General features: G+C 42.2%; 1 protein-coding gene across 4 annotated transcripts in view; it reads right to left on the bottom strand.

The window, feature by feature from the left end:
- XYLT1 (xylosyltransferase 1) overlaps positions 1-22,602 on the bottom strand; it is a 209,083-nt gene that overhangs the window by 96,375 nt on the left and 90,106 nt on the right. For 2 of the 4 annotated variants that reach the window (XM_030481751.1, XM_030481750.1), the window contains one exon: positions 4,006-4,543. In XM_030481751.1, coding sequence (XP_030337611.1) covers positions 4,006-4,543 — 538 coding nt within the window. Of the gene's footprint in view, positions 1-4,005; positions 4,544-4,886; positions 5,162-5,929; positions 6,141-22,602 lie in introns of those variants that run through there. The other 2 variants (XM_030481753.1, XM_030481752.1) reach the window with 2 other exon arrangements.

Here is a 22,602-nt window from a genome sequence, read left to right as displayed (position 1 = left end):
AGTTCAGCAATTAATGATGATTAGGCCAGAATCTCCCCTGGCGCAGCCTAAAGCAGCTGGCCCAGAGGAAGACTGATGCAGGTACCCCTTGGCACCGTGCCTGCAATGACTCACACACCTGGTGCCAATGACTAAGGAGAAGCCATGCATGGACCTGTTGAAGTAAGTCCAGAGGAGGCCATGAAGTTGCTCAGAGGGTAGAGCACCTCTGCTATGGAGACAGGCTGAGAGTTGAGGTTGTTCCGCCTGGAGAAGAGAAAGCTCCAGGGAGACCTTAGAGCAGCTTCCAGTGCCTGAAGGGGACAACAAGAAATCTGGAGAGGGACTTTTTACAAGGGCCTTTAGTGACAGAACAAGGGTGAGTGGCTTTAAACTGACAGACAGTAGATACAGATTAGACAGTTGGAAGAAATTCTTTATTATGAGGGCGGTGAGGCACTAGAAAAGGTTGACCAGAGCAGTTGTGAACGCCCCATCTCTGAAAGTGTTCAAGGCCAGATCTCCTAAGAAGAAAAGAACTCCTCAAAAGGATGTCTCCCTGTACCTTCTCCCCAACCTGCACAGGATGGTATTTGCCCTTTCCTCATCTAACCTTGTGCCGAACCTACTTTTCCCCTCCTGCCTTCACTGACTGCATTTCCCCTCAAAACACACTTCTACAGACACCAAGCATTCCCTTCTGAGTGAAGGGTGACTTGCAAGATGCCTGTTGCCCTGATCTCAGCCATGACTTTGGATAAGGCTGCACCTAAAGCCTTCGACACCAATGCCATGTTCCTTAGCATTTGTGCCCTCTTTTCAGGACTGGCTTGTTGGGAAATGCCAGCTCACATGCTCCCCAAGTCAGGTAATTGGTAAAGCTGCCATGTCCTGTTTTGCTGCTTCAGCAGTGTTGTCTCTCTGCAATGTCCTTAGAGGGACTGCAGCCCGTGCCCTCTCGTTCTTACAGAAGTAAACATCTGCATGTCAAGCAGGTAGTAAACATGATGCTTTTTGTTTAACAAACCTTTCTTTTATACACTGAAAATAGTGATACTCAACTTCCTTTGCCTTTTGTCTTTGGAAACAATAAAACACTTAAAAAAAAAAAAAAGAAACAGCCTGCAAGACCCTGTTCCCGCTGATAACCACTCAAGTGAATGTATCACTTCACGTCTATGACAATCCGGCTGGATGGAGTCATGTCTATGACTGATAGCTACATTTAGCAACTTTGTGGTTTTGATCAGCTGAGAGGATCCAAGAGGATTAAATGCCGGATGACATCTCAATGGAAACCATAGCACTGGGAACACATTTATATGTTGGGATAATGGATGAATGTGCTGCTCCAATACATAAATATTTATACTTCACAGCTCTGCTGAAAACAGTCAGGAAACTTTTTTTTCAAACCAAACTGAAGGGAATAGCACTCATATGCTGAATATGCAGACTCAGTCCCCAGATGTCTAACTTTTGCTTATGAACAGAATATAGCTTTTCTGATGCATGAAGTGGCAAAACCTCTACCCAGACCTCCCCCTACCAGTGATCTTAACAATGAGGTGTCTTATATCCCCCAAAGCTGATGACAGTGTTCCACAAACATCTGCTGACCAAGTTCAACTCCTTCAAAGGACCTCTGGAGTTGATGAAGACACCTTTGATGAGGGATGGAGCCAATTTGTGAGTGAACAACAACAGTATTTACGTTCTGCAGTGGGAAGGAGAGATCCAAGACCCCAACCCACTTAAAACTCAGGCAGTGTGTCTTTAACAGGGCTGTAAAATCTAAAGGACCTATCTAGTTAGATACATGTAAGGCCTTCAGTAGGCACTAAGCACCTTCAGTTCTGAGGTTCCTACATGTCAGACTTGATAGTCCTATATTCAGACATTTGAGAATGTCTGACTTCAAAGTTATACTTCAAAGTCTGGATCCCCTCCGTAGGTCCGATATCGCAGTCTGCTTGCGCACTGGCATCTCCTGCCTAAGCAACTTGCGTCCCATTCAATATCATGCTTCATTATCATTTCTCCACAGCAAAGCTCCCAAATGTTCTCTAGAGCAACCCTGTATCTAATACACAGGATGTCCAGATATTCTGCCAAGGAAATCTGGCTGCTGAAGTGGTTGAGTTCATCTGTCAGCATGGGCAGGAGGAAATAACCTTGAGGCAAAGAAAAGTCAACATTTTCCACAAGGATCCATCTGGCTAAGTTAAGATGTCCCTCAATTATTCTTTTTAAACAAGCATCATTGCCTAAAAATCTAAATGAAACTCTAGGACTGCAAGCCTAAAAACTGTAGCCACAGACTTTTTATACTTAATTTTTGATGTGGTGTATATACCCACGCCTCACGAGTTCTTACTGAATTTCACAGCTGTTACTATGTTTTATTGCAAAATAAAACCATACCTGGACAACTTCTCAATTTCTCTAGTCATGTTTGTAGCTCCCAGTTTTCCTGGATGCTTTACTATGTCTTATTGCAGTGGAAGCATTTATACCAATCTGCAATGTACATACATGCTGAAAGGCTTCGAGTGTAAAATGTGACACTGTTCTTGGTTCTAGAGACCACGCTGCTATTTTGACTGCAGGGCATAAGAGACAAATTCTGTATTTAAAAAAAGGAGCAAAAAATATTTATTGAGAAGCCTGTTTTTAAGAATGGCAGTTGTTTAAAACTTCTGGAAAGTCATCCTGCATCACTGTAAGACAGATTACCAGGCAGGAGATGGAATTATAGGTGTGTGAAAAATGGCAAAAACAATTACAGATGCACTAGGGTGGGAAATGGGGTGGTCACACCATTCATGCTGGTAGTATGTGTCATCTAAATTAAAACCTTAAGCTTTGCATTAGAGAGATGTTCCTGCTTGGAAACATCGTCTAGGGCACCTGTTTTTTTTCCACTGTAAGTACAGGGAGCTCAGCCTCCTAATTTGGGCAATAGCAACATGGATCCTCCTCCCTCCCACACTGAAAGTAACCACTGCTTTGAGATGGTGCAATAAACAGATAAGCTGTGGGGGTTAGAGGATGTACTATTCCTAATGAAAGAAACTAAAGATCCCCTCATCCCCATGGCTCACCATGTTTGCTGCACCATCTCAGAGAAAGCTATCATCTTGTTTGTGAAAGTTCCTCTATACTTTCAGCTCAGGCAGAGACACTGGCATATCCTTACAAGCATTGGCTGAAGTGCCAATTACAGGATGGAGACTTTGAACTGCTGCATGGGAAGCTTACAGTTAAATGAATGGTGGCACATGAAGCACTCTTCTTGAAAAGCAGAAGGTCAGCTCACACATGCAAACCGACAGCAAGCCAAGAGATACCTCATGTATCTGACTGCATAGAGAAACCAAAAGCAACAATCAAAGCTTGGCTTAGGCTAGCAGAGCTAACTGACTCTCTACAACAGTGATTTTGAAAGTCACTTTTGCTGATTGAAGAACATTAGAAGTGAGGCACAAAACTGGATTTTTTTCCCATGCTTTTGGAGATTTTTGATACTATATTTCTGACAATTATCTGGGTTATCAAAATGCTTTGCAGTCCTGGTTATTAGCTAAGACTCCACCGTGGCAGAAAAATGGCCACATGGCCCTAACAGCAATGCCACTCATCTGTTGGCTAGCAAATTTACCACGGCTGTTCCCTGACCTCCAAAAAGCATGCAACTCCTGTAGAGAGTAACAAGACTTCCACTACACCACTCTGTGCCTGTAGATTTAACAGCAACAGAGTAGCAGCTGAATACCTAGATCACATTGTATAATAAAATCCTGTGAAAATGAAACAAACTCTATTCAAAATCTACAGAGGATCTTGTGGTATCCATAAAACTCTCCAGTGAAAACATCCTCAAGCCCCTCCTCATTTTCTCAGGCTGAGTACATTAAACATTCCTGCAATAAAGCCATTTTTTTGTCATCAGGCGGCCATTTCAATTTTGTTGAAACTTTCCCCTGAGATACCATGTTATTTCTCCTTCACCATCTACCAACTTACCCTCCAGCTTACAGAACCGCGTCACCTTCTCTGGCATCAGCTTCCCGTGCTTGTGCTGGCAATACACCTCTGCGATCTCCTGCCGACACTGCTTAGATTTGGAGCGGGACATGGCTGAGATTGCCTCTTTGCCCGTCACCTCACACTTGGGTGGTTGGTCGTATGTCAGTTCAGGGGAGCCGTTTCCTTTTTTTTTGACGTGGTGGTGTCTGGAAGACCTGTGAACTGCCTTCAAATTGCTGTTGTTGTTGCTGCTGCTGCTGCTGTTTTTGACCGGGTGATCACTGAACTGCACCACCTCATTGGAGTTCTTCCCCAGCAGCAAGTTCTTCTTCATCTTCTCCTCTTCCAGTTTTTTTCTCAAGTGCTCCTTTTGCTTGCTAAGGGGTTTTTTCACCAGCTCAGACTGGTGTTTTTGCTTCTGAGTCCTGGGAGCAAAGTTACTGTTATCAATGTTTTCAAAGTCCTTGGGGACTGAATTTTCATTATTGCTGTCTGTTCGCATTTTCTCTTTCGGTCGGTGGGAAAAATAGCCATCCTATAAATGGGAAGAAAAATTATACTCATCTTACTAAATATAGATACATCCCACGCAACACAAGCATTTCTTACATGAAAACACAAATTACAATCCAACGTACTGCAAGAAATCCCCAAGTTAGGGTCTGTAACAGAAAGACAAAGGCAAGAGGCCTCTGAGCTGTGCAGACCACCACCACCTGCACCCCCCTCCATCACCAAGCCAGGATCCAACCCCCATCCCAGACGGAGTGGGGAGGTTTTACACAGGTCTGTGAGCAATTATTAACTTGAAGTGTGAAGAGACTTCAGAGTGAAGAGATTTCACTCTGATACTGTTAAAAATCAATGGCAAAACCGACACAGATTCCAGTGGAGCAAGAGCAGGTCCTACAATGCTTTCCTTCACTCCTTGTGTTCATGACCGCAGTCTGGTATCCCAGGAACTGCCCCATTCCTCTGCAGAAAAGAACCACATGACTTTATAGCCTGAGCAGCTTTCTTTCAGTGAAGTAACTGCCTACAAACCAGGTTTGGAGTTTCCACATAATAAAACTCTGGAGAAGTGTTTCCCAGGAGCTGCATTGCACCCTTGCCAAGTGGGAAGCTGTAGCAGCAACCAGCTCTGTGTGAAAGGGTACACTCATGCCCCATGAAGGGCCAGAGCCAGGCCCATATGTCAGCTATTAACCACCATGCTCCTCTTCTCCATGCTAGGCACGCTTTGGTAAATACACAGACCATAACATTGCAACACTTCAAAAGTATCATATAAAGGAAAAGGAATAGACCATGTCAAACATTTTTCTGATGCAGAGTAACGCTTTGCTTCACAATTTCAGCCCTGCCTCCACCTATTATCATGGGAACTGGTCCTATCCCATCAGCAGCAGCGCAAGTTTACAACACCAAAATAAAAGGAAGATTATCCCAACACCCTAAGGACAACAGAGAACATGGCAATCTGTTTTAGAAAAGATGTGACAGACTAGAACAAAACTGAGAGGCACTTATAGGCGTATAGTACTATCAAATGGGAACCTATCTGACAACAAGGGGTGGGTGAGGCAGAGCTACCTTTGCTCCAACCACACAAACCAGCTCTCAGGCTAGTGAGGACACAATTTTTAGACCCATGGAACAGGAAATATCTCCATTTGCTAAAGTGATCAGTAGCAGATGAAATAAATGGGGAATTGTTATTAAAACATCTGAAGACAGGAGTATAAATACCGACAGACTTTTTGAGTCTGTCCTGTTTTCTTTCCACTCGTGAAAGACCTAACCAAAAATCAGAGGCTGGTAAATGACAGCATCTACTAAGGATGATTGATGGGAGCCATTCCTATGAACCACCATTTGTATTCAAAACATTTTACCAGCATCAGCTAACTGTGTCTCACACCTCTTTTGGAAGGAACTATTTAACAGAGGAAGGAGAGGGAGACAATGACTTATCCAAGGCCATGCAAGGAGTCGGTCTCACTTTGACCTCTGCAGCTCAGCAGTGAGATTCATTAGAAGATGTGGTTCTGTGAGCAACTGAAGCGATTCTCTCCATGAGTATCTCCAGCTCACCAGTAGCTTTAACGGCCAGACATGGAGGCAAGCAGAGAACTTTTAAACAAACAACCCACAAACCAAAACCCAAACGTTTTCAATCAAAATATGTCTGGGGAGAACATATCTTTTAAAAAAAGTTATCTATCTAATTTTTAAGGCTACACATGAAATTAAATTCTTTCTTCTGTCTTTTTTTTTTTAAGGAGAACAAACAATAGCATTTTTTACAGAATCACAGAATTGTTTAGGTTGGAAAAGACTCTTAAGATCATTAAGTCCAACTGTTCACCCAGCACTGCCAAGTCCACCACTAAACCATGTCCCTAAGTGTCACAGCTGCACACTTTCTAAATACCTCCAAGGGTGGTGATCTCACCACTGCCCTGGGTAGCCTGTTCCAATGCTTGACAACCCTTTCAGTGGAGATATTTTTCACAACCAATCTAAACCTCCCCAGTGCAACATGAGGGCATTTCCTCTTGTCCTATAACTTGTTACTTGGGAGAAGTGACAGACACCCCCCTCTTTCCATCCTCCTTTTCAGGTAGTTGTAGAGAGCAGTCTCCCCCGAGCCATTTTCTCCAGGCTAAATAAACACAGTTCCCTCAGCCACTCGTTGTAGAGACTTGTGCTCTAGACCCTTCACCAGCTTCGGTGCTTTTCTTTGGACACCAAAGAGAAAACAAAAAATAGTTTCAAGACAGCCCTCATTCCCATGAATGACCAAACAAAAACCCCTAAAACAATTATTTTCAGAGCCCAGCTCCCTTCACTTAGCTTGTATCTCCAATGTATCGTCAAAAAAGGACTGCTCCAAACCCAGCAGCAAACTGCAAATAGAGCAAGACAAATGTAAAACTTACGAACATCATACCCAAAACATCTCCACTGTGGTGCCACTGCTCTGAGACTTCACGTTTGACAGCTGTCATATTCCTTTTGTTGCTCAGCCAACTCCAAAACCTCAGCTTAGTGATGCCATCCGTGTATTTTCACTTGATTTATTTCATTGCTAATATAGTTTAAAGCACTTTTTATTGGCAAGAGGAGCGTGCCACCATGCTGTAACTTAGGGCCAAAATACCTAGCTGCAACGATGGAGAAAAAAATAATTGTTTTCTTCATTAAACTCTTTCCAGGGTCTCTAAAGGTGATGCTGCTACAGGATATTTCTGTGTATCCTGGCAACATTCCCTCTCACAGCCTGACTCTTGCTACATGATTTTTGTCTCTAAACTAAAAAATTTTAATCCTAATCTGTACAGCAAATGGCACATTGATGAAGGGGGGAGGAAGAGAGAGGAGATTTCACTGTTGGTGGTTTTTTGTCATAATTCTTACTACTCACAAATGAGACATTGACTGGAACCAGAGTGACAGGCACACAGAGTGCAGCCCTGCCCCACGCTCTGCCCTCGTGACCCATCCAACCTCTCAAAGTTGTCAAGATGAGGTGTAGGCTCCTTCGTGTTTCAAACGGCATCTGACATGATACTATGTGATGTTTCAGCCAGGACCTTCACTCTCCATATTACCCTCCTTGTGCCTGTAAGTGTCTGATCAGGCTGCACAGCAACCCCAAGACCAGCAGAACAGCTCTGGGTGTTTAAGCAGAGCGTTCCTGATGACCTGCAGAGTTGTGATGAAACCTCAGGAGGAAAATGCAAAGTAAACAGCAGATATACTGGTGTATGGTTCACCTCTTTAAACTGCTTTCCTCCTTCAAGAGCTTTGCCCCCCCTCTGGGAAATGCGTTTCCAAGTCTACATGTTGGAATCTGGAAAGACAAATGAATTTTAAATGCTTCAAAGGCAGGCAGAAAACTGAGTTTGGCTGTAACTCTTCCCTGCCCGCAGGGACAGCGAACACCCCAGAGGACAGCCAGTGTCTGTAGAAACATCTCTCTGGGAGGAGTAAGGACAAAAAAATAAAGTGCAGTCTGTAGAACAACTGTACCAAACAAGAGCTATAGATATACACTGCAAAACAAGGATGTGCAACAAAACACCTTGACAGTCGGACAGTCAAATCCAGCCTCACACCATCCCACACCTGTCAATGCAGGTGTTAAACACCACAAAACCAGAAATCTCCACCCACCTTTAATCTGCATTTCTCTCTCACAGTAACTTTCACCAAAGCCAAGGAAGATTTCTACAGAACAATGATTTCAAGAGAGGATCTATACGTGACAGCAGAACACACACGTCTGCAGCGCAGGGGAAATGAAGCTCAGCACTCTGAGCTTAAAACAGCAGCAGCTGCTGACAATAAATTGTGTTCACTTGTGAAGTTCAGGGGTACAAACAAAAGCAGCACATCTGGTTTTCAGCTGGCTGCAGGAGGACGGGATTTACTTGCTCTGCAATATTTCATTTTTACAGTGCTGGATTAACTGCAGACTATATTTGCCATGGATATCTAAGACATTCACGTCAGGACAAAGACATCCTATAGAAAGATGATCCTGAAACCAGCATTCCTGGTTCTGGCAGGACCATGGGGCATACACCAGCTGGTTCACTGTTTCAATCACCATCTTTTTCAACGCTTGTCTAGCTATTGGTTAGTAGCACCTCCTTATCCCTCTCTGTGCTTGAAAATCACACTAAACACACTGTAAAAATTGAAGGTTATACTGGGACCAAATTAGAAGCAGAGAGCCTATTAATATAGCCTGTATGTACCCATAGTCAAAGATGAAAGCCGTATTTTCAAACCCACACCTAACACTGCTACGTTTTGTTGCTGTATAGATTTAACCTCATCCACAGAAGGTACAAGAAAGTTGTTACGGAAAGGACCATTTTGGTCTTTGCAATAGAGTAATTCTCTCTAGAATAGACACCGATCAGAAGAGGCTCTGTCCAAAGACAACTCATTTGAGAGGCTACCCCATTAAAATTACTGAGTATTACAAGTGTCAAACTCAACACATGCCACCCAAGAGCACATATTTCTACTGTGCTTCCACTACAGTCCTGGGAAAACATTCCCTTTCTGCATGATTCCACACATGACTCTGCAGCAACCACAGAATGACACTATTAGTCCTTTCGGGACTAATAGCAAAAATTGTGCAGCCTTCCCACGGGAAGGCATGTTTGTAGACCACTACTGACCCACTGCTCCCAACAGCAGTAACAGTCATTCCACTCTCACAGAGAAGCGCAGGATTGGGTCAAAGTAATTTTTTTCCCACATTTTGAAAGCCAATTCAGTTTCCAGTCTTTATAAAGGAACCCTCGGAGGGTTTTCATCACTTGTAGCACTGCATTTCAAAGATCAAGTATGACACTGTGGCTGTTTATCACACAACACAGGTCTAAGAGAAGGATTTCCACAAATAGAAATTTTCTGCCCTAACTTCATCTCAGAAGATACATGGATAGGTTAACTGTTGAGTACTCAATGGCAAGAGCCCTGGCAGGGAGAGTTTTAATGACTGTGGGGCCTCTTCTGCAGGCTGTAATTCAGCAAAAACAAGCAAATACTCCCAAACTGGGAAGGAACGGTCTGTACCCAGGAGCGTGCATGAGATCATTGGCAATTACATACTGATGGTCATTGATGCTAAAAATAATAGTATAATATTAATGCAAAAATAACATTTTAAGCTCAGAGCCACTGCATGCAATGAGAGTTTGAATTCTGCTCCAAGTTCTGCTCCTCGTTGAACACATGGGTTTTAATTCTCCAAACTCCACCTTTAGTATGTTTTATTAAAATCTGTCACACAAAATGTATGCTTTTTGGTATATCAGCAACTCTATCTACAGTGAAAGACTATGGCTGTGTTATTGACTAAGGGAAACAGGGATAACTCCAACAAACCAGCATGCTATCTGTGGGATATCCCATTCTAAGATGAGAATACATTACAAAGCCATTAGGAACGATAGTTTCAGACCAACCCTGGAAAGGTGTCTCCACCAACAGCCAGGATTAGGCAGTATCACTGTTAGTTTCTGTAATATGCAAAAAGCCAACACCAGACCCATTTCAAATCTGCTTTCAGAGAGATAACCTAACACGCATATAAATCAGCAGAGACACAAACATCAGTGGCCCAATGTGCAGCAGCTCTGCAGACAGCGAGGGCATGCAAGACCTTGCATGGCTGAGGGATCCAACTTGAGACACCAAACTGCAGGGGAATTGCCCACAGCACTGCTCCAGCATCACTGTTACTCACCTGCAGAAATACAGTGCTGCTAGATGGCTCCTTCTGTAGAGCTTTGTGAGGCAAGCTAAGGAAAACCCTCATCACTTCACAAAGGCACACAATAAGAGCTTGCATTTATCTGCAAAAGGTGTTCATTGCATCGTGCAGAGCATTTCCTCCCAACAATAAGAAAATGCTGCCTTCTCAGGAAAAGTTATTCATTGTGTGATTTCTGTATCAAGGAACTCCTATAAATACTACACAGATGGAGGGACCATGTGCAATCAAGCCCTGAATGACAAATGTTCACAGTTTCAGTTTATCTGACACAACTGATTTTCTCCCTAGCATGCATGGTTTTGCTGTCTTTTAGTACTGAGAACATATTCTCAAGTTCTTCTCCTGGCAAAGCTCAGTACCTTAAAGACACAGCAAACCAAACCAGAAATACACATATGTACACACTGAGCAACAACAAAACACAGACCTTCCCCTAAATACGAAGTACTGGACATGCTGGTCCTGAAGGCCAGGTATAAAGCAAAGCCCTGTACCATAAAAAAGTATTTTTTTTTTTCTCTCCTGTCACATAGTAAAATACAGAACAATTATTGATCTCACATGAAAATATGCAATCACTGGGCAGCCCTGCAGGTTCACACGTCTGAGACAAAACGAGCACCCAGAGCCGGTGCAGACACTTGGACTTTGCTGGGGTGAGCTGTGCCACTGCAGGCTCCAAAACAGCTCACAGCTCATGAACAGCTTCAAAACCCGCATCATATGTCAAAGCCTCGAAGAGACCTGGTCAGTTTTTACAGGACCATCTATTTTACCTGTCCTGTGACCAAGAAGAATTTAAACAACACTATGAGAACTTAACTAAAACAAGTTTCTGCTCAATATTAATTACAGTTCTGTGACATTACTTTGTAATGCTTGTTAATTGTTCCATAATGATACTTTCCTATTGTCAGAGGACAGCATCTCTACAAGCAAGGGCTGCTCCTGGATTATTCCCCCCTTTTCTCCCTGCTCTAAACTTTGCATATTTGAAGGCCATTTCTTAGTTGAAATCAAAACGTTTTCTCCCAACAGAACTACAAATCTTACACTGTGGTCTTCAGAACAAGAGCAGAAATAAATACCCCTCATGCTTCAGTGGGCTCCACAATCCGATTTCACCCCCTGTTTCTGAAACAGCTGAGCACCCGTCTGCCTGGGCACATGGCCAAAGAAACTTCTTCAGAACTGTCCCCCAGGCAGCTGCAGGCTGCCAAACTAGGGAGCACGGCAACTAGAGCCCCATATCCAATTCCTGAGGCCGTCATGGGAAGCAGCTTCGCTCCATTCTTCTCTTCTTCAAGAGTCCATGAAAAACCATCCTTCTCCATCACTGTAAAGCAAAACTTCAGGGCTTTTGCCTGGAATTGTCCAAATGCTCACTTTTCTGCTACACAAATACAGCAGGATGGTCACCATCAGAGTGATAATAAATAAATAATAAGAAAAAAGAAGTCACAGCAAAGAATTGCTAAGCCAGGCAGGAGAATGGGTGAGATCCTCTCTTTCCCCTGCTGGACCAAGCCCATTCCCCAGGATGATGGAGCATGTGGGGCTGACACCCTGCTGACTCTGCAGAAGCTTCAGGCACCTCACCGGCGTGCTGCAGCCACCATGGTCCAGAGGTTGAGCATCATAGCAGGTATCACCTCCTGTGCTCAACAGCACAGATTTCAACATCCTTCAGATGCTCATTCCAATGGCTCAGAAGGCCACTGGATGAAGAAAGGTGTTTTCCCGGCCAGGGTAGGACCCTGCAGATGCAAAATGAATTCCAGATACAGTGCTCACCCTATTGTTGCCTGTCCTACCACATCTTTCAAGCTACAGAACCACCACTGCTCTGCTTGAAGTCGCTGTGCAGCTGCAAGGATAGAGACATCCGGCCGCGCCATCAAAATGAACAAGGAATTGTGAGCTTTAATGGAAGACGTGGGTGATGCGCCATGAGACCCTTGGAAATCTAGTACTTTTGGCAGGTTTGGACAAAAGCACGGCCAAAGAGAGCAGATGGAGAAAAGACACCAGATGTTAATGCAGTTAAGTTTTTCCATATGTTTTTCCATTTTTGCTGTAATAAGTATGTTGTACTTTTAATTGTCAGCAGCCGAAGACTTGTGAGAAACATTTTGTGAGAAATACAAGTTCTGTATTTCTCATAAATATGCCTGACATTAAAGAGAAAGATACAAAAGGTGAAAACAACTTTACTGACTTCGAACTTGCAAGCTGGTAAGGATGAAAGATGTAATTGTTTCAAATACAGGTCTTTCTGTTAGGTAAAAAGATTGTGAGAATAAGCAATCGTTTGGGTTAAAAGGGGGATTCTGACACTTGAAGAAGCAGGAGTACTTCAGGATTCAGTGCTAACAAATACTCACAGGCACTGCTAGCCCTGAACTATCGTTACGCTTGCATTCAAGGCTGCAGACTAACAGATGGACCACCACAAACTGCACAGACACAGGGGACCCTTGCACTGGAACATCTGTATTGGTAAGCGACTGGGGGATTGTTTTTCCCTTCCTTTCCAAAAATGTTACCAAATCAACTTCAGCAATGAGTTCCAAAACACTAACGACAACATCATAAAAATATCATTCATGTTGCTTTTTTTCCTTTTTGCATACATAACATTTGTACATTAAGGAAAGATGTTCTGGTTTGAAACAGAAGGAAAACAGCTTCAAAATTTTGGCTGTTTTCCTCAAAGAATTTTTCTGTTTCTTGCTAACATGTGACTTGCTGTCAGAGTGATTTAGATTAGGGAGTAAAACAATATTGCACCCCTCAAAACTCCAAAGAGATTTTCACATTTGCTCTAGCTTAGCACAGTAACTGTATGAAGAGCCATATTGCATTAACAGTAATTTAAAATGTTCATCTGGTTATTAAAGAGTTTGGAACACTGCTAGAGGGAGCTGTGAAAGCACATATCCATTGTATTGCCAAAACTGACAACTTCGTTTTCTGCTAATTTAAGCTTCTCAGGAAGATTTGTATTTACACAGGACGGCTGACACCACAGGCTAGTCAGATTTAGCCAGTCTGTAACAGAACTTGATTTACAACCAGTAACTGCCCCCACTTGACGTATATTGTTCCCTTTCAATGATTAGCAGTTTTGGTTTAATGGTTGGACTTTATGATTTTAAAGGTCTTTTCCAACCTAAATGATTCTATGCTTGATCTCATTAACAGACTCCAGATGAATGCACACAACCCCTCTTTCTCTTGGCAAAGGTCCCTCCCAGTCAAATTCACCAACAGTAACACCAACACTGAGTTCAGGCAGGCTTTTTTTCCTAAATACATACATACATATGCACACACAGAGATTTCAGCGCTTTACACTGTGCTTTGCAGTGCAGTTGGCTCTGCATTGGTGCAAGCAAGGGAACCTACCCGTGCATGACACAACACTCCCAGGCGAACAAACCCTCAAAAGACCATTCACTTTGAGCAACCGTCCTGGAACATTTACCAGCGTTATTAAGCCTCCTGGATTCATTTCAACTTAACCACATCTTTAAACAGAATTCACCACAAATCTAGGAAAGAGATGAAGGAGGACTGGCCTGACAGTGCAAAACACATCTTCTGAGGAAGCTCAGGAAAACCCCAGAGGTTTATTTTCCTACAGCTTCTTCCCAGGAGAAGGTGGATCTTAAAATCCTTCCAACAAAGAGTTCAGACATGAAGGGGCTTATAAAGTCAGCCCTTTCTCACAGGAAAGGTAATTTCAGTGGCTTTTTACATTAATGTCTATTACTTGGTGGTACTTGAACAGGACCCTTCAACAACATTTGAAACGACCTGCCATTCCGCAGAGTAGCTGCAGATACTAATGCCCCACAACCCTTCAACAGGCATAGGGCTCCTCGTGCTATTCTCACTCCTTGCCGAGAAGGTTTCACCCAGGCCATGGCAAGGCAAGGCACAGCACAGCGTCCATGTCTGCATGGGGCTGGGCCCTGGGCTTGCACAAGGACATCTTCTGGGGTGTGGGATGGGAGTTCAGTGGGTAAGGTCAAGCCTGGTACAGCTACGTAATTGTTTTTCCTCATTTTAATACTGAAATGAAACATGATGTTGTGGTTTTAATTTTACCAAACTGTAAAACCTTGACAAAGGTGCCCCAGAGAGATCGTACATAAATAACTAACACTAAATAAATACAGGAGTAAAGCTCAGTCATTTGAATGTTCAGAACATGGACACGATACCCACACTGCATATACATCACCAGCAAACCTCTTCTTTTGTTTTTTAGTTTGGTTTTTTTTTTTACACCTTCCCCTCTTAGTGACTCACCCCATCAAAAATAACATGGCTAATCTGAACCAAATTCCTCCGCTTTCATCTCTATTTCTTTCCTCCCAAATTCAGCCAATGCACACTTTCCATCTTTCGAAGCAGTAGTAAACACTTTAAATTGCTTCCTGGTGACTTGTTATTAACTAGATTCCAACTAAATTCATCTGGAGGCCTATTCCAACTCCAATCTAAACAATCTCTAGCAGCCCAGGGTGAATTGCTGAGACACACAATAGGATCTCTGGCAGCTATAGAAATTAAACATAATTAAAATATGGATGGAAGAAAGCAAAGACGCCCTCACACACAAATGAAAACATCCTTGTAAAATATGGTCAGTTTAGCAGAAACATATTCAGCCTTAATTAGGTAGAAAATCTATTTAGATGAATACAATGAAAAGAATAATAATGAACTTCAGGATTACATTTTGTTACTTGGAGGGAAAAAACAACACAAATAAATGGGAAGTAATTGGAGCTTATTTAATAGTCCCAGACTATCAGCTTGAACAACTATAATCATTAAAGACCCTGCAGTGATCTTCTACTGATAAATGTTGTTAAATCAGAATTACAATACAACGAGCATGAAGAGCAAAGCCTATTAATATGAGCAGCACTGAAAGAAATAGATTCATTCACATCTTTTTTCACTTGCCCACCATCACAAGAAGTCTTTGAACCAAGCACACAGGAAGGAAAGGCCTTCATGTTTCCTCTCATTTCAGGTGAGACTGAAACATGAACTCTTCAGGATGCATGCTTACTGCAGGGGACTGCAGACAAGCAACAGTTATCCAGTACTGAATACATGGCAACACAAAGTTTGGTATCATGGGGCTCAAACATATTATCCTGTATCTAGTAATCGAAATGAGCCAAACAGAGCCTTTCATGCAAGCGTAGAGCACTGCTCCTGGACCCTAAGGACGACGAGCGGACATGTGACCCAGTGACTGCTTGCTGGTGAAAGACAAACTCTACTTTTACCATTTCATTTCTACCCATGGAGACCAGGTTACTTCTAACCAACTCTTCTCTCCCCTGCCCATTCCCCTGAACAGGGAGAAATGGCAGTGTGGAAAGACTGTCTCTTATTCTTCTATCCCCAAGGACCTCCTCAAGGTCACTGTCCTCGGGAGTTGTTCTAGAGCCACTCCAAGGCTTTCTGGGCAACTCTGCCTGGCCCTCCCTGCCGTGCTGGTAAAGCAGTGACCCCGTCCAGGCAGGCACATCTCTGTCAGCAGCCCTGCGCTGGGCAACAGGGAAATTCCCTCTCTCCCCTATCAAAACCACATATGGTTTCAATTCCAAATTGAAATTCAATAGCTAAATTTTCTGTCCATATAAACTGGTATGATCATATAGGTTCACGGATACACGCCGGCCAATGCTAGGAGATGATTTAAAAAATTACTTTTTCTCTATAAATGGAAAGTATAGTGGATGTTAATCCTGGAAGGTCTTTTGTCCTTGTCGTGGGGCAGATTTCCAGACCCACGACAAAGCAACTCAGGAAAGGAGGTTTTTAGATACAGCTTTGTATCTCTACAGAAGGTTCTTCTGCAAGATCAGCAAGTTACATGAATAAAATAAAAACTGAAAAGGCCAAAGGAGAGTATTATGGTCTCTGCCATCTGCCTCCTTAGCTACCTTGTCAGCAGCACAGCCTTCCTGAAAACTCAGCCTGGGACCCGGCTTCAGCAAGGGTTGCTTATGCAGTACTGCATTCTCTGCTCTTGCAGATAGATTCATTAAAACTACTCATTTGTATAGCTCTTAACAGCATGATGAAACATGACAAAGATTTGGGCTTAAAAGATGTATCAGACCACAGATATCCGACACCAAAAAAAGATGCATCTTAAGTTCAAAACCTTGTCATTTTATTGGCTCCAGGAAAGATCCTGGAGAATATATGATTAGTAGAAGCCATCAGAAAGTTTTCCAGGAAATTGACCTCCATCCTTACTTGAATAGATATTCATTTTGCAGACCAAGTCCTTCTTCTCTACTGCACCAAACACTCTGACTACATTTGAGCCAAACACCAGATTGTATAGTGCACTGCTTTCTTTAGCCACACAACAGCTTTTTGTTCATGCCGTAAGCACACTGCTGTCAAAACAGTGATTTGTAATTACACTGCATTTAACAATGGTCATATTTCAATAACCCACCACTTACAATTATGTCAGAAATAAGAAATCACTCAACAGACAGTCAGTGATCATATCCAGCATATACACATCCTCAACCGACAGAACTAGATCAACAGCACAGCATAATGCTAACTTAGCTAGTCACTATTCACAGACTACACCATGCAAAGAACTCAAATCACAATATACTCCATTGTTTTAACCAACATCATTATGTTAGAGCATCACAAAAATACTTCTTTCTAAAGGGCAACCACTAGCCTTGCAACTACTCCAAAGGTTTATTTACAATCCTCAGTTTTTCATGTAATCCAAAATAAACTTTAACCCAGGGACCTTAAGGAAGTATACCCGTTTCTTCCGAAAGCATGGGGAAATTCACATCCTTTTATGCTTTTATAATCTTAGTGGACATATAATTCAGTAACTTCTTGCATGCAACAAACTTGCAATGTGTTCCTCTGCAGCATGGCTATTGAGACTTAACTGGCAGTGAGCCCCATGTCTTTGCAGGGACAGGCTCAGGCACCCTATGCTGTACAACAGCAGAACACACCAACATAAGCAATCCCTCCCTCTGGCCCTGGCTCTGAACACTCGCCAGTCCGTCTCTGGAAGCCTTCCCTAACTCTTAGGCATATTTCAGAGTTCATACTCAGTCCTCCATCCTACGATCCTGTTCTGTCTTACAGGGTCAAAACTGTCTTCTAGACAAGCCCAACAGAGTCCATGGCATTTCTGTTGAGATGTCTTCTTGAGTGAGGCTTAAATGACTTTTTTTCCATTTCTAATATTATAACACATGCTCACTCACAGTTATATCAATATGTACTTACATGTATTTGCCATTTTAACTCCCTACCTGTGGCATTTACCATTCATACATATTCCGTGAACTAAAGTTATGGTCTGGATGCCTACCATGAAACCCTGCCCCATACAGGCTGTGAACAATTTGCATCCGTCAGCATTTTTCCCAGAATATCCCCTCTTATTCTCCTAGTGATCAACCTGCCACTGAGGAAACCATAAATAACTGCTAATAAAATATTTGATCAAAATAGCAGCTTTGGGCTGTACTATGAAGTCATTTGCTTGCTCAATCTTGAGCAGAGGAGTGTATATGTGTTAGCAGCTCCGCACAGTGTGATCTCTCAGACCTCATCCATAAGCAGTGTGAAAAACATTATTACCTTCAGCACCACGAACCTGAGCAACCTCTAAACTGCATATTTAAAGGTTTGATGGACCAGCCTCTTCTACAGTAGTCAATTTCTTTCATTAAAAAGAGAGTAAGATCTACTGCCACGCAGAGAATGAAAAGCAGATCTTGTCTGTCAAGAAATTCTTGATTGTATCTCCCTATTCTAAAGCAGCAAAATCATGTAAATTAAGACTGAAAACTTTAAATTTGGGTCTACAAATAGGTAATGTGTGAACTGCATTACATTTACCTGAGATTTTGATAAGTCATTTTCTACAGCATCAGCACTGGTCCAAAAAGAAGCTGTGTGGGAATATAATGCTACCAATACCCAACAGTGGCATTCTTTCTACTTAACCAGAATTAAATGGATAGCAGAACTTGCAGGATGAAGTTACTACTTCTGGCTTTCTAACAAGTTGCTCTGTGGTCATCTGGATTTTTTTTTTTTCCTTGATTTTGCAGTACCGATCAACTCCCGAAAGCCTTGTGGCACGGTGAAAGGCAAAGACACCTTTCAGTCAGCACTCTGTTTACAGAGACAAGCTGTTAGTGACTCCACACATTGAGCAGTGCTTTCTCTCCTGGGGCCAATAGGAAATTCAATCACAGCTTCCCCTCTGCTTTTATATCAAGCCTGGTGTGCAGGACAGGATTAGGTCTTTTACACATGGGACAGTTGTCTTTTACAAGCATATTCAATAATATACAGCACCCTGGTGTACATATTACTAAAAGGTAGTACACCTTTTAGAAAGAAACTCCTGAGAAGGTTTTGCGTGCTGGAACAAAGTTTCATTTACAGAGACAGCACAATGATAAAGCATACATCATGCTATGTGTACGTTCCAAAACATGTATTTCCCATTAGTATTTTTACTATGCCAATCATCCAAATATCAAAGTGACACCTGGCAAGTACAATGCTATATATTTACCAACATAATAAAGCTTCAGCAGAGTAATATTTTCAAGGGTTTGAAATGAAGAAAATCTCTCTCTCAAATCTTATCTAGGATGCATGAACTGCAAAGATGCGGGCACTGACAGAAATCAGCCTATGGGAATTATTGGTAGTACAGATTTGAAGCTAACAGTTTCTAATCCATGGTTTGTAAGGATGGATAAAACAGCTCTACATGAAGCAATAGCAATGAGAGACATTCACAAGGACTGCCAGTTTGGGGGCTATGGCTGTTTGGTTGGTGTTCTCTGTATATCCAAGAAAAAAGACAGTTATTATCCTATTTCGTCTGTTACCTAGTGCCTCTCAGTGACATAATGCTAATAGGAAAGAAGCAAATTCGGCATGTTTCCAGACTTTGGGTCCTTGTGCACATCTGCCAGGCAATTGAAGTGGCCTGTAAAAAAAAAAACCCACACACACCTCAACACTTTCCTGGAAAAGCCTCTGTGGTGACAGGTTACACACAATTCCCTTTGTGAACTCCGGGGAGTTTAAGGAGCAAAAGCATGGGAAAGATGCCGAAACACAGGGTTTTACCAGCTCTCCCCTGCTCTTGCTTCCCCTGCTTCCCTCCTCACCACCCCATGCTGGGCAAGCCGCTGCACAAGAGGGATGGCACAGAAATGTTTACTCAAGACTGTGCTGGCTGGAATACCAATGGAGCCCAGCTATGAGCTTAACAGCAAACAGGAAGGAGGAAAAAGAAACTCTGCCACAAAAGAAACAAATAGCCGGAGATGAGCTCTCCCAGCAGGTACCACATTGTAATTCAGAGCTGGTGGTATCAGAGAGCAGATACAGGAGGCTCCTGTAAGAAAACAAGCTCTAGGTTCCTATCACTTCGAAAGGCAGGACGACTGATTACTGTTAGCACATCTGAAATTGCTGCCCTTTATTCTTTATTTATATGCCCTAATTATTCTTTATTAGCATCAAACTATGTTAGCTGAGCAGATTTGAAGAAATCTGATGCAAGCAGCAGCCTGCTGTAAATACCGATGTGAAAAGATGCATTTTGCATGCGATGAAAACCGAGGATGAGCTGTCGTCTTTAGTTTAATTCATGTGTTGTCCTTTAGAACAGAAAAAGCCTTTATCAAGAAGAAACAATGTTAGGCTCTGCCTATATCCCAGATTCTCAGTTTATGACAAATAAATTTTACATTCCTCTGAAAGAGAAGACTTTGAATATCTGTTAAAATGTGCATGGGCTACTACTGGCTCTCAGAGTTGCTCAAGGAAATTCAAAAAGAGCAGACATAGGAATCTATTAGGCAACATTTTCTCTTTTGTATTAAAAATTTTGAAATATCTAAGATAATAATCTTGTCGCTTTTTCCAACGCATTCATTATCACCCTTAACTCTTTGACCCAATGCACGAGCTGGGCTACTGCCAGTAAACAAGTGGTTTGTGTTAATATAATAGAAGTAAAGAGTCACTTGAATTATTTTTCTTTCCCTGTTTGTGTATAAATGTGTGCTAGTTAGCCAGAAGTCCCTGCTGACACAGAATATTGCAGCAAGACAGGAGTAGTGGTTTAAAAAACCCCTTATTCATCTTATCTGCCATCAATTGTCCATAGAGGGAATGGCAAGTACAACATTACCCAACAACTATAAATACAAATTTCTCTATTCTGTAGAGCCAACAAGTCTGTTCCCACATGTAAATGTATTACTTCAGTGCTGATTTTACAGATCAAGGTGAAATGCTGGCAGTCGCCACCCAGAAGTCAATAGAAAGCAGAAAGTCAGCCTTTCACTGCTGGCAGGCCACCTCATCCCCACACAAATCCAGCATGTTAGAGCATGGTCCTGCTTAGAATATATGTAATAGTCTTCAATGGTGGATCAGTGACTGAACTTAGAGCAAATCCAGATCACAAGCGATCAAAGCTGCAACAGCCAGCATCAAGAGGCTGCATGTGCACGGTGCCCAAGCAGCAGATACTGCCCAATACACGGCATCAGCTGCCTGCCTCTCACCTGGACTAACCACACTTCTACAGGTGATCCACAATATAATTCAGCCCTTGGTCCATTCAAAGGTGCCAACCACGGACTGTTTTATAAATCACAAACAGCAACTGCTGTGGCAAAACAACTTTTTCTGACCCCTCTTTTTTAATTTAAAGCTAGGATATTCCTTATCACCAACAAAAATGCATAGGCAGAATGCAAAGAAGAGAATTAAGTAGATGTTTTTAACTGCACTAATTGATTGCTTGCAATGCTAATGATCCTATGCAATGCCCATATTTTAGTGCCGTCTCCTATAAGTAACCAATACTTTTTTACAACATATTTCCAGATAATTTAAAAGATGTTTTAAATCTTTAAAGGTGATTTGCCTTTAAAGGTGAACTGGCTGGCATAGAAATTTCTGAAGCTCTAAACACATCTAACAAATGGGCACTGCCCCCAAGTATGTCTAAAAAAAGAAAAAAGACTTCTTAGCAAGGAACCACTAATGAAACAGGATGACACTGTATGAGAAACTTGCCAAAGAATGAGGTTTTTTCCTTCCCTTGTTCTTTACACCACTGCTTTTATTACACAAAAATACTTTTACCACAAAGTGTGCACCAGTTTCTCTACAGTTACATTTCTGTAAGCCATGTAGAGAACAGTGCACATAGTGGGGACCGCGCAACATGGTGGGATTCAAAGAAGCCAATAAAACAGTAGAAGATGCCTCCATGCTGCAATTGAACTCCTTACTACCTCTGCATTCAGTATCTCAACAAAGCATTTTAGGATTCAGTTCACCTAAGCTGGAGCACTTCCCAAGAACGTGGGATCCGCCACAAGAGCAGAGATCTCTGAGGTGCCCATCACCACAGAAGCAAGGCTATATGAACAGGGCAGTAGTTGAAACAAAGCAGTCGTAACAAAAGCATAAAAGTATATTTACTTCCAGTACTCTTCCAGGCATCTGGGGAGGCAGAAGAGGGGAGAACGGTGAAATGAAGAACATCTAACACCAGACAGAAACCATGCATGAAGTATGAGCAACAAAATGGTGTTCCCATTGCACACGTGAGTAAAAATGCAGACACACAACTCAACAAGCAGGGAAAGGGCAGACTCAAGTGGCCAATTGTGAGGCAACTATCTGACATGAAACAATTAATTGATGAGTATTTGCAGGAGATTAACACCAGTCCTCTTGACTGTCAGTTTGACATTCATTAAGTGCAAAAAAAAAAGTCTTTAAGAAGCAGCATTTAACCACTCATGGAATGTTTTAATTGCTGTTACAAAGCAGTACTTCTGAATTACAGATCATATTAATACAATTATGATCTGATCATGATCATCAGGATTTACTGTAGCGATCTTGTTCACCAACACTATGTCTTTGGATTTAAAGAAAACGTCATTAAAAAGCCATGGGAACTTCATCATTAATGTGTGGGTAGTGTAATCTTCATTTCCTCCTGCAGATATTGAACTGAGCCCAATCACACACGATTTTCCAGTATGTAAAACAGCTGTCACTTTTCATTACAAAGCATATGAAGCAAAGGGAACACTTAAATAACAAGGCTGAAATGATTTTCCAGATTTAGGAAATCCCATGCCACAATTTGTCTAGGAGCACTTTTTTTAAGGGCTAAATTTTCCCAGGAA

This window comes from Strigops habroptila, chromosome 4, assembly GCF_004027225.2.
Source record: "Strigops habroptila isolate Jane chromosome 4, bStrHab1.2.pri, whole genome shotgun sequence".
NCBI classification, from domain to species: domain Eukaryota; kingdom Metazoa; phylum Chordata; class Aves; order Psittaciformes; family Psittacidae; genus Strigops; species Strigops habroptila.
The sequence above is the reverse complement of the archived record's forward strand: the minus strand, read 5'-3'. Positions and strand labels throughout refer to the sequence as shown.